This window comes from Megachile rotundata, chromosome 14 (genome assembly GCF_050947335.1).
Source record: "Megachile rotundata isolate GNS110a chromosome 14, iyMegRotu1, whole genome shotgun sequence".
NCBI classification, from domain to species: Eukaryota; Metazoa; Arthropoda; class Insecta; order Hymenoptera; family Megachilidae; genus Megachile; species Megachile rotundata.
The window spans coordinates 4,659,439-4,672,119 of record NC_134996.1 but is presented as its reverse complement, the minus strand read 5'-3'; the positions used below and the strand labels follow the sequence as shown (position 1 = coordinate 4,672,119).

At 35.7% G+C, this 12,681-nt stretch overlaps 2 protein-coding genes across 3 annotated transcripts in view; both read right to left on the bottom strand.

The window, feature by feature from the left end:
* tmod (tropomodulin) overlaps positions 1-12,681 on the bottom strand; it is a 515,016-nt gene that overhangs the window by 175,604 nt on the left and 326,731 nt on the right. The window lies entirely within an intron of this gene.
* On the bottom strand, positions 880-8,261 carry LOC105663718 (uncharacterized). Its single transcript, XM_076539782.1, has 4 exons — positions 8,214-8,261; positions 7,216-8,026; positions 6,629-6,858; positions 880-5,857 (listed from the first exon to the last, which is right to left on the bottom strand). The coding sequence occupies exons 1-4, from the start codon at positions 8,259-8,261 to the stop codon at positions 4,172-4,174; spliced, it is 2,775 nt and encodes a 924-aa protein (XP_076395897.1). The 3' UTR covers positions 880-4,171.

Genomic DNA, 12,681 nt, shown 5'->3' with positions numbered 1-12,681 from the left:
TTATATGAAAATATCATATTATTTTATTCAAAAAAAGATTACTAATAAAAGAATTTCCAACGTGTTAAGAAATAATCATCTTTATTTACAGTATTAGACCATGCATAATACATTATATGTATATCAAAATTTAACTCCTAAACCGTTTCAGTTCATTTTGTCATTATTTTCAATTTTTATACAATGTGACGGATCGGTGGGGGAAAGCCCGAAGGGGGTTCCCTAGAGTGGGGGCAGTTAGGGAAAACGGCCCTCCACGTACCGATGCTCACACCCACGGCCGATTTATTTTACGGGGCGCCAGTGCCAATGCACACGTCCGCGGAAATCGCCCTTCCGGCTGCTCTGTCGGGAGCGGGAATCAGAGGGGGTCAGAAAAAAAATTAGTAAAAGACCCGCGAGTTTGTATCCAACAGAAAATGCTTTTATTCGAGCCCCAAGTAGGCCACGTAAGCAGAACAGAAAAACTATAGTGGGCCCCATGCGTTACAAGCAACGGTCGAGGAAAAATGGTCGACTCGCCAGTTGCGAGGGAGGCTTTTGCGGCGCGGGGGCTCACGGTACGCGCGAGTACAAAAATAGAGAAATACAAAAAGAATGTTGAGGTATCCGTCCTCGTAGGAACACGCCCTCTGAGGGGTCGTGGACAGTAAGGGGACGTTGGTCCTAAATACCAAATACAGCGAAGTAATACAGATTAGAGGGAACGGTATCGTTGTAGACCGTTCGCGGCCTCTAGGGTCCTCGTCACTGGGGCCAGGGGTCCTATCGCCCTCGCCCACGCGCAAATGAACAACATAAAAAAAAGAAGGATAAGGAGATGGCTCCTATCTTTTTGCGCAGGGGGTATCCAAACTCCACGCTGGGGCGGTGGCGACAAATAATCCACGCAGGCAGGCTCACACACACGCAGTACAAAAAAAACAGAATAAGCAAAACGGACGGAACGCACTACTACAATTCAAGAAAAAAAACTGAGACGCAAAACACAACGCAAAGAAAAAGATTTAAATTTCGGCAGGGACTACTACGAAAACGGCTCTATGTATCGCGACGACTCGCTTGCTTCCTCTTCGTCTCGATCTTCTTCCCCGGTTCGCGGTATTCCCCCACCCCGAGGATTTCGGCGTCGAGGATGGGCCATTCCGTGGTGACGTTCGGTGGCCAGGTCCTGGGGCCCTCTCGAGGTGGCAGTTGGGGGTGGCTCGTCCCCAGGCCTGGCGTTTCCTGGTGGTCGGCTGCCGGTCGCCCCCGCGGTGGCGCCGCGACCGGACAGCCGATGTCTTCTTTGGTGGACCCATCCCGCGCCTCCGTCGCTCAGGGTGAGGTTCCTCCGTGACTGGGGACGACGACTCCTTCCTGGTGGCTGGAAGGTAGAAGGGGGGGAGGAAGACGTGGCGTCCGAAGTAAAAAAAAACGGAGCACACTCTCACTCTCTCTCTCTCTCTCTCTCGTTCCTGCCCCAGCGGCGAGGGGGTCCGCTTGGGCGGGGGAGTGGGGCTGGCAATTCGGGGGGATCCTCGTAACGAGGCATAACAGCCAAAGAAAAAACAAAATCGACTAAATGAAAATATGCCTCGTTACAACAAATATCTGCTTAAATTATTTGTAATTATAATTTGTACATCAATTCGCACAAAAAAAACTGCATGACATAACCTATGAAATGATACACGACATAGTTATTCTTATCAATATTTTACTTGTCTAAAACTTTTTATAATTATAACTTTGACATTTAACAATAAATTATAAAATACGTATATGTATATGTATAATTAAAAATGAATAATTGAAACCAGTATATGCAAGTAAATATACTGCTCAAAAGAAATATGGTATAGAAAAATTTTAGGCAAAAATTGACCAAATTGGACTAATGATAACTCCGTGAGAAAACATCATTAAATTATGTTCTTTTTTTTAAATTAAAGTTTGAGGTCTCTACTTTATAACCCTGTAGTTCGGTTTTAGATTTGATACATATCTACCACAATAACATCGTAAATGCAAGGCCATGTTTGCTATATTGAAAATTACAAAGTTTGACGAAATGCATGGACTTGCCACATTTTTTTTTGGTGATACTATTTAAAGGAGCATAAAGTCCAAACCTTCATCTTTGTTAGAATTATGCAGTGATTAACGACGACAACTTTATTGGATGTTAAGCCAAATATAATCAATTTATTAAAATAATATTACAACAAACTGTTAACGATTTAACGATGGCAAATATACGATAAGGAATGACATTTTATGACAGAGTTCACGCTTTATATAAATTAACTATGTAATAGTTTTTTGTTAATCGATTTGTGAACGTGCGATAATTTGTTATATTCTCAACACCCTCCCTCAAATTGGAGTACGTAATAAAGCAGTGTCCTTTATTCCAAACCCATTGGCACAGAACGAATGTTTGCTGCTCGATAGGGCCTTGGTAAAAACATCAGCGATCATTTCTTCAGTAGGTGTGTAAATAAGGTTGATCTGATGGTCCATCATAGGTTGTCTAATAAAATGACATCTAATATCTATGTGTTTAGATCTAGAATGAAAAACAGGATTGACTGCCAGCTTCGCAGCACCTTGATTGTCATTATGAAGAGTCACCTTCCCCAGTGATGACAAATCTATATCTGAAAGTAATTTTGATAAATAAATAGCTTCTTTTGCAGCATCGCTAAGAGCTATATATTCGGCTTCTGTGGACGATAATGCAACAGTTCTTTGTTTTCGTGACTCCCACGATATAGCTGCATTGGCTAATCAGAAAACTGTTCCTGTATATGATCTACGATCTAGGCCGCAATTTCCCCAATCAGCATCTGTATATCCGATAAGGGATTTTCCACATTTTGTATAAATTAATCCGTGAGTCATTGTTCTTTTCAAATATCTAAGTACCCTCTTTGCAGATGTCCAGTGAATTTGTTTAAATTTTGTACACCACTGACTTAGCGCACTTACTGCGTGAGCAATATCAGGACGAGTTCCTTGCGCAAGATACATCAATGAACCCAGAGTTCAGTTAAATTTTCTTCTTTTTCTGTGTCTTCATGAGCATTATGCAGCTTGACATTAGTATCAAGAGGTGTCTTTACTGTTTTACAATCCGTCATATTAAATTTTTTAAGAATATCACGAATGTACCCAGATTAGGATAAATGTATTCCATTTCCGATTCGAAATATTTCGATTCCTAGACAATATTTGGGATATCCAAGATCTTTATATTCAAAGACTTTTGCTAATTCCTTTTTAAATTGAATAATATGATTTTCATTACGAGAAGTTATAAGAATGTCATCTACATAAACAAATACCATCATTCGTTTTTCTTTGTCATAATATACGCACGGGTCGGCATGTGTTGGATTTAAACCAAATTTCTTAAGAACTTTATCAAGTCGTTCATTTCATTGACGACCTGCTTGACGAAGACCGTAAATTGCCTTCTTGAGTTGACATACCTTTTTACCTCCTTTGAGTGTGTGTAGCATTTTTTTAGCCTTTTCTATCAGAAAAACATCGGATTCGGTTACGACAATTCTCTCAAGCATCTCCTGTAACATTTCTGGCATCTCCATGTATACAAGTGTGTCCATTATTCCATTTAAGTACGCAGTAACAATATCAATTTGTGAAATGTTCATACCTTGTCCTACTGACACTGCCATAAGCATCCTTAAGGTACTGAGTCTAGCAACCGGAGCAAATGTGTCATGAAAATCAACACCAGGACGTTGTGCGAATCCTTTTGCAACTATGCGTGCCTTCCTTCGTTCCAGCTCTCCGTTTGCTTTAGGGTAAGGTTGCTCAAGTCGTACCCCCTAAGAAAAAACCTGCATAACAATGAGTATTTAGCAAATATGTAAAAACTATATTTGCTATTCGATTCTAGTGAAAATATTGTTTTTATTTATTAGAACAACTCTGAACAATCTTTGTGTTGTCATGAAAATTAATCTAAATTATAAAAAAGGTGCAAAGGTACGATTTACGAAACCAGTGTCTTAAGTCGTACCACCTATGGCTTAAGTCGTACCTACCTAAAAATACAATTATTAGGTATTTATTTAGAATAAATTCATTAAGAATGATCATTTTATTAAGAACTAAGATTCAATAACAAAAAAAAAAGAATTCAATAACAAGTTAATTTTTATTAAACACAGGCAACACACACATATTTCTTTATTTTACTGTTAACTCCTGCGCATAGATCGTGCACCCATGTTTTACATTTCAAGCACTGAATCATATTTTCCTTTCGATCTTCTGCACAAAGACAACAAAACCAATCGCCTATGTCTGTAATTGTATTGCCTTTCTTCTTTTTAATTTTTACTGCTGATTCTTTTTTAATGATTGCATCGTTTTTTCTCTTCATTGCATTTTTTAAATTTTCTTTATTTATACTCGATGTTATTTCGACTGCCGGCGTTATACTTGTACGGCTTCCGTTTATTAAGTTTGGAATTGGACACAACGTATTTAATTGTTGTTTTATTTGTTTCGAAGTTGAAGGAATTGTGGTAAGATCCACAGTTTCTTCTTCTTCTTGGGTTTTTTGTGTCGTTTCGTGTGCTGGAGGAGCTTCATTATTCACAACTTCATCTGCATTTGTGAGCAAAGACTCTTCAGTCACTGAATCTTCCGTTGAAGTGCAGAAATCTTCGTCCTTAAATTCATGTTTATTGCATGGCCAAATACCGGTAGACTTAAAGCCATTCAAAGCAATATCCATTCGGACAGATTTTGAGTATGCAATCCCCAATAATTCTGACACGGTACTTTGTTTAATTGTGTTGCCAGGATTTGTTCTTAACCAACTAGATGATGCTTCATTATAATTAGCTTTGAGGGATTTGAAGAAAGATTTATCCAAAGGTTGGAGACGATGCGTTGTGTGTGCAGGAAAAGATAGCATAATAATGCCATACTCACACGCTAGATCGATAGCTTCGATATTTTTTGTATGCGTGGAGTGCCCATCCAAAAGAAGTAGTAATTTCTTTTCATTACTTTTTTCCAACTTGATATATTTGATAAAATGCTTTAACCATTCAACAAAAAGCTCTGATGTTATCCATCCGTTCTTAGAACATCCGAACACCGTTCCCGGTGGTGCTCCCTTTTTTAAGCAATCGTTCATCCGTGTACGTTTAAATATTACCATAGGCGGCACGAATTCGCCTGCCGCATTCATAGAACATATACATGTAGTGGTCAAACCCCTTTCACCACTTGTAATTGCCCCAACTTGATGTTTGCCTTTTTGAGCAATTATTTTAGATGGTTTGTGTACGGTAGATAATCCTGTTTCATCAACATTATAAATCTGGTTTGCAGGGAAACTATATTCGTCTAATATAGATTGATATTTATCAAAGAATTTATAAACTAATTCTTTATTGAAAGCTTTAGCCCTGGCCATTGATGTTGCTTCTGGAGTACGTAAGGATAAGCAAGGATTATCTTTCATAAATTTATAGTACCACTTCTTCCCTGCAATTTTTTTTTCTCTGTTAAAACGGTGTGGTAAATTATATTTTTCAGCGAGTTGATAGGCAAGTTTTCTTAGACCAGTTGCAGTAAGCCCAAAAAAGCTTGCTTCTAACTTGAGTGCGTGTGCAACCAACTCCCGTTCTATAGTATTGCTCAAATCCTTGGGCCTTCCAAATTTGACGTTCCTATTTAATCCTAGAAAATGACGTCGTAACGTTGGTTTTGGGATCCCATATTTTCTATGAGCTTCGTTAAATCCAATAACACCTTGCGATAATTTGGTTAACGCCTGTTCCATGTCTTCATTTTTCCAACGATTATAAACTCGTTTTAACATAATGGCCTACCAAATTACAAAAATCAAAAATCAAAAACAGAAAAGAAAGAAGAAGGTAAAAAATCGGTCGAAATAAGAATTTCTAAAGCCTAAGTCACCTAAGTCGTACCAGGTACGATTTAGGCGTCTCGCACAAGTACGACTAAGGACACTACGTAAAATGTTATTAAAATTAATATAACCTCATACAGATTGATCGTAATGCATGTTAATTTCGCTCAAATGATTCTATAATAGTTACAAAACTTACAGCACTATCTATAAAGCTCCAAAAACAATAAATACTTACAAGATTAACTATCACAGATATGTAGAATATTATACGAAAACAGCGACAAACTTCTTAACAACAATATCTCTTAATAAAAATCGTGACGGATCACAATAAAATATTCAAACTACATGTGGCACCATCTACATCCTAATGTGGCGCCATTATAGCTGTAGTAGCCATAACATTTAAAATATAGAACAGGTACGACTTAAGCACAGGTACGACTTGAGCAACCTTACCCTATATTTGTTCCTCAGTATAGTTCGACATCCGATCACCAATTCATTTTTCGGTTTATCAATGAGTGTCCAGGTATCGTTATTTACAAGAGACTTGATTTCAGCATAAATTGCATTTCGCCACTCATCACCGTCTGGTCCTCAAACAGCTTGAGAAAGAGATATTTCAGAAGCGTTGAAGGCTAACTGAGCATCAAACCACTCTTGATCATCGACCGTATTTCTATCTTCTTGATTAACAGCCACAGGCTGATTTTGTTATACAATTGGTCCTTTCATATGATATTGCTTGGCTGGACGACAAAGTTTTCCTGTACGAATCTTTCGAGGACGTCCAGGACCTCGTGTAAGTGATGGTTCTTCGTGGACATCTTCATGCACAGATGGTAAAATATGCTCCTCTACATTTGTAGGTAATGAAGAATTATCATTATTATCATTTGTATCATCATTCTTATCCTCATTTTCAGTTATAATTTCAGTGTCTGTTGTATCTTCGGATGTTCGATGATTTATCGTTTTATTATTTATTATGAATTCTATTTCTCAGTTTTGAGATGATGAATTGTCATTTTTGTCCATAAGTTTTGTTCGACCGTTTGTGGTTTCATTACTTACAAAATCTTCATAAGTGTTATTCACATCGAATCCTTCCAGAAATATTACATCTCATGCAACGATAACTTTTCTATCCTTCGGGATCCAAATACGGTAACCCTTAGAAGTATCTGCGTATCCGACAAATATACCTTCAATGGTTCTGGGTTCAAACTTTCCCTTATTCGGATTCTTATTTAAAACGTGTACCTTGCATCCAAACGATCTGAAATGACTTATATCAGGTTTCTTACCTTTCCATAGTTCATAAGGTGTGTGTTCATTCAAAATCTTAGTAATACAACGATTTCTTATATAATTCGAAGTGTTAATAGCTTCTGCCCAAAAATACGTTGGAAGTCCAGATTGTGCTAATAAGCAACGAGCTCTTTCAATGAGCGTTCTATTCTTGCATTCGGCAATCCCGTTCTGTTCAGGAATATGTGGAATGGTTAAACGTCTTTGAATTCCGCAATTTTTCAAAATTTGATCCATTTCTGAATTGCAAAACTTTTTTCCGTTGTCTGAATGAAAAGCTTTCACCTTAAGTCCTGTTTGATTCTCGACGAAATTCTTATATTCGATTAATTTACTTGTTGCTTCATCTTTGCTTTTCAGAAAATATACTTCACACCATCTTGTATAGTCATCAATTAGCGTCATGAAATATCTTGCGCCTCCAATAGAACTTACTCGCATTGGTCCGCAGAGATCAGAATAAATTATGTCGAAGCGTTGTTTTGATCTGCTATCTCTAGACGTAAATGGTGAACTTGTTAGTTTTTGTGTGATACATATTTCGCAATTAGAAAATTCTGAATTATTTTTCAATTTGAATCCTGATACCGCTTGTGTTTTCGACATTAAATGTAAATCTTTTAAATTAAGATGCCCTAGACGTTGATGCCAAATTTCGATGTCTGAATATTTCTTTTGTGAGACTGTGTTAACTTGTTCGTCAGACTCTTTCAAAATAAACAAATCACCTTGGCGTTCGGCAATTAATTTAATATTTCCTCTAATGTTTTTTACATGCTTTTCTTGAGCTGAATACGACCTGATGACCTTTGTCAAAATAAATAAATTTACTTTATCCGAGTTTTAACTTAAGAGTAAAATCTATACGTTTTAGTAATAGTACTATACAAACTGCAAATAATAATGAAAACATTATAATAACTAATATATGAATAATTAATATATCATAATGACAAATACATATTATATGAACAAGTTGTTCATTTGGATAGACCTGTGATGAGCTTCTTGGCATTCTTGTAAGACGGGGTCGTTTGTCCATAGCTTCTGTATTGCTGAGATGATACTTGCGGAGTCACAGAAAATTGCAAAATTTTTATTTTGGTTGGTTAATGTGGATTTGATTGCTTGTTTTATTGCATGGAGTTCGTATAGAAAGATGGGTGTTTATATTGTCTATCATTTTTCAATTAAATTTAATAAAATATGTTTATTTATAATAAATCTTTTATAATTTCCTGGTACATTAAATATCAATACAATTTACGACTGTAGAAGTGATTTACAATTGAAATAATCTTTACAATTTACAAACTGAAGGATATTTTGCAATCGAAAGCGGGCATAAACGCCACTGACCTGAACAGTGCGGCAATAAACATTAAATAAGTAAATAAATTACTGTCAGAAAGAAATAAACGTTCACCACAAGTTTCTATTGATTCGAAATAGCAAATTAGAGTCGATTCTGTCTGTTTGTTAGCACTTCTCTTCATCACCGAATCGTTTACGATCTGAAACCCAGTTCGCAGTTGCTGCTTCAAGCACAATACAAATGAAACAGCGCGTGTCTAAATGCAGTTTGAATAAAGTAGGGAAAAGCATGATAAATCATTTACACGCAGACTATCACATCTCGTATCTAACGTCCGCCAACGGCAGCAAAAGGAGGATCAGGAGAAGGATCGTACTATTTTTTTTTCCACTGCCACTTTATCTCTATTTATTCCGTTGCTCTCTGTCTTTCCATAGTAATCGCAACATTTCCTTATCGCTTCAAATTACACACAACGCGAGTGCACCTGAGATAATTGGTCACATTTGTTCGCGTTGATATCGCGATTTTGTGGATGTTCCTTGCAACGACAACTCACCGTAAGATACGTACTAGGAAGCTTACTATTAATATTCTGCATATCCCATAATTGCTAGATTTTTTTTCGTGATAGTTTTATCGTGATTCATCCTTTTATGGGGGAAGTTAAGTTAAAGCAGGTCAAGCGATTTGAATAAAAAAATGGGAAAGTTTTGTTATATAGATGTTTGGAAATGTTGATGTAATTGTAGAATATTGGAAATATAATACGAGTGATATACAGGGTGTCTCACAATTAGTGTAGGTCTTTGAAATGAGGAGTAGCTGACGTGATTCTGAATAATACTTCCCTTTGCAGAAATGGGGTTTGAAGCTTCGTTTTTGAATTATTAAGGGGGCAATACCTTTAGAATCCTAAAAAATTACAAAATTTTTTTTTTGTATAAAATGTTAGTGTAACATCTTAAAAATATTGTCTTAAAATTTTAAAGTGAAATACGAAGCCCTTTTGAAGTTATGGCCGATTAGTGCCGCGGGTATACACGCGTTCAGTGCGGAGGACTGAAACTTTAAACGCGTTTTTCTCAAAACTATATTTTTACAATTGGTGTGGCTGATAACTCAAAAACTAGTTTATCAATCGCGCTCAAATGTTTCGCACATATCCATGACAATACTATCTAACATATAACCTAAATATATGAAATAAATTGAACATTAAAGTTCTTTTTATTGCAAAACATTGCAAAAGTTTTTAGTAAAATTCAAAGTTTTTCTTTAAAATCGCGCCATTTCTTTAATTTTACACATTTTGCACATTTCTGAGGTTCATCTACTAACTGTGGATGTTAGTTTTCGATACATCGTTTGCAAACTTGTTTCAGACCAATGGCTCTAAAGCTAGAACCCACACCGATTCACGAGACGCGCCAAAACACTTCCAGGAAGAACTGTTATAATTCCGCCATTTTTAAATGTATTTACAAACAAAAAATATTGTGTAATAGGCAATAGTTATAATAAATTATACCTGAAATTTCAAAAACGCAAAACAAAGATATCCTATACAAAAAATTCACAAAAATCAGCTTATTTTCATCAGTCTAAAGGTATTGCCACCCTTAAGGAAAAACACGGACCAATCAGAACGTAAGGATTACGCGCGCTCAGCCATTAGGCTCGAAGCTGTCGCTCTCGCGTCTGCGCGCGCATAATCTTCGCGCTCTAATTGGTCCGTGTTTTTCCTTAATAATTCAAAAACGAAGCTTCAAACACTATTTCTGCAAAGGGAAATATTATTCAGAATCGCGTCAGCTACTCCTCATTTCAGGGATATACACTAATTATGAGACACCCTGTATATGTGAAAATTTCTAATTTTCAATGTTTAATCTTTGAAATTTATGAATTTGGAAATTAAGAATTTCAAATTTTCGAATTCATAAGCTTGAAAATTTAAACATTGGAAAAATGTCAAAGTATAAACAGTTCAAACTTCCAAACTTTATCATTTGTCGATTGTCAAATTTTCAGATTTAAATGTTACAAATATACAAGTTTAAAAATTTAGAAAAACAGAAATTACAAATTTTCAAAGTTAGAGATTATACTGTTAATTACAGGAACGCGAAATATTTCATTTTAGTTTATAATTATCGGCATATTTTAGTTTGTCGCGATTTGGTGTTATATATGTAATGATTTGAGTTATGAGGACGTTTGTAAAGAACGCAAGGGGGTAACGAGTGGAAATGTGAGGCATCAAAATTGTTAATTATTAATTGTTTATAATTTATTGTTATGTTATGGACTGGTAGGCGATCTCTTTGCGGCGCGGGGGCGCTTTATGCGACCCTGTGGTCGACAAGCCGTGGCTAGGGGGGGCGTTTACAACGTCCCTCTGAGGCCTCCATGAAGCCCCGTGAGGGAGATGCATTGCATCTCCTGTTGTGAGGGTCGACGGACGGAAATTACTTCAGTAATTTTCCGAGACATACAGGCTAACCTAAGAGCAAAGCCACCAGGATTTTGAATCGTTCTCGGATCGATATCGTCCGTAGTGGGGGTAGGACCACGTGACTCAGCTGGGTCCGTGCCGCTACGGAACGATACGCGCTTATCATTCGCTCGATAGCCGCCTCGCAATTTGGTCGATATTTACGTCCTTGCTCGTTTCACTGAATTCATTGATAAAATCATTCTTAAAATTAATTTCCTTTTGTTAATTATTTGACTGAGATTTCGCGTTCCTTATTTTGTCGATTACTATTTATTTTCACAATTATTTCGTATTATTTAACATATATTATTGAAAATTGTTTGTTAGTGTTCGTATATTTAATATATTATTGTACATATTATTCATCGTCGTTATTGTGTTACGAATTGTATACTTTGTGTTTTGTAAATAAATATATTTAATTAATCCCACTTCAATTTGTGTTTCTTTTATTTCCCTTACGTTTTCAACATATACAATTTTGAGATTTGAAAATATTGAAATTCAGAAATTTAATTTTGATTATAAAGTTCAAAAATTCAAAGATTTTTAATGTAACATTTAGAAATTTTAAATAAATAATTTTACTATATAATAATTTAGAAATTTAGAATCGTAGACATTTCACGTTCTGGCACATAGAAATTTAATAATTTGGAAATTTGAAAATTAGTAAATTACTAAATATTTTAATTATGAAACGTAAAAGCTTACAGATATTACATTTGTGAATTTAGAAGTGTAACAATCAGTTAAATTTGAAATTGTGGCAATTAGAAAACTTTAGAATTTAAAAATGTAAAATTCTAAAGCCTTGAAATGCAGAAATTCTTAAACTTAGAATACACAAATTTTGAAATGTAGGAAATAAGAAATTAAGAAATTAAGATTTTATGACGTAAAATGGGGGAATTTAGGAATTTAGGAATTTAGGATTTGGATTTTTGGAATTTAAAAATTTAGGAATTTATGATTTTGAATTTCGGAATTTAGAAATTTTAGAATATAGGAATTTAGGAATTTAGGAACTTAAAACATGGAATTCAGGAATTTCGAAGTTTAGGAATATAGGAATCGTGGAATTCAGAAGTTTATTTCATATCTTCAAGTTTACAAATTTACAAAATTAGAACTATTTTAGAAATCGTAACTTGACAAGTCTCCACATCAAACAACTATCAAATTCTTAACTTGAAAAGTCTACAATTTCGAAATTAGGTTAGCACACTGATAAATTTCTCTACATCGAAGTATCTGCGATCTCATCTAATGAATTCGTGTTATCAAGAATTAAAGGAACAGCAAAACGTAAAACGTGTAAAACATAATTGTTTTAAATAAATATGAGTGATGCTGTGGAGTACGATGAACTTGTAGTCTCCCTGAAAGTGTAAGATTCTAGGTCAGTCGAAATGGATTGGATTTCAGCTGGCTAAGCGAATTACATTCACGAACTCAGGTCACTGATATTGGAAGGTCGCCAATATCATACGACCCTGAGATGAGATTCACTCAAATTTTTGTTATATTTATAGATCGTTTTGATAGACAGAATTATTACCGGACGAGCTCTTTGATACCTCCTTCACTGGAACAGTTTCATATTTTTAACCGACTTCGAAAAAGGAGGAGGTTACTCAATTCGAT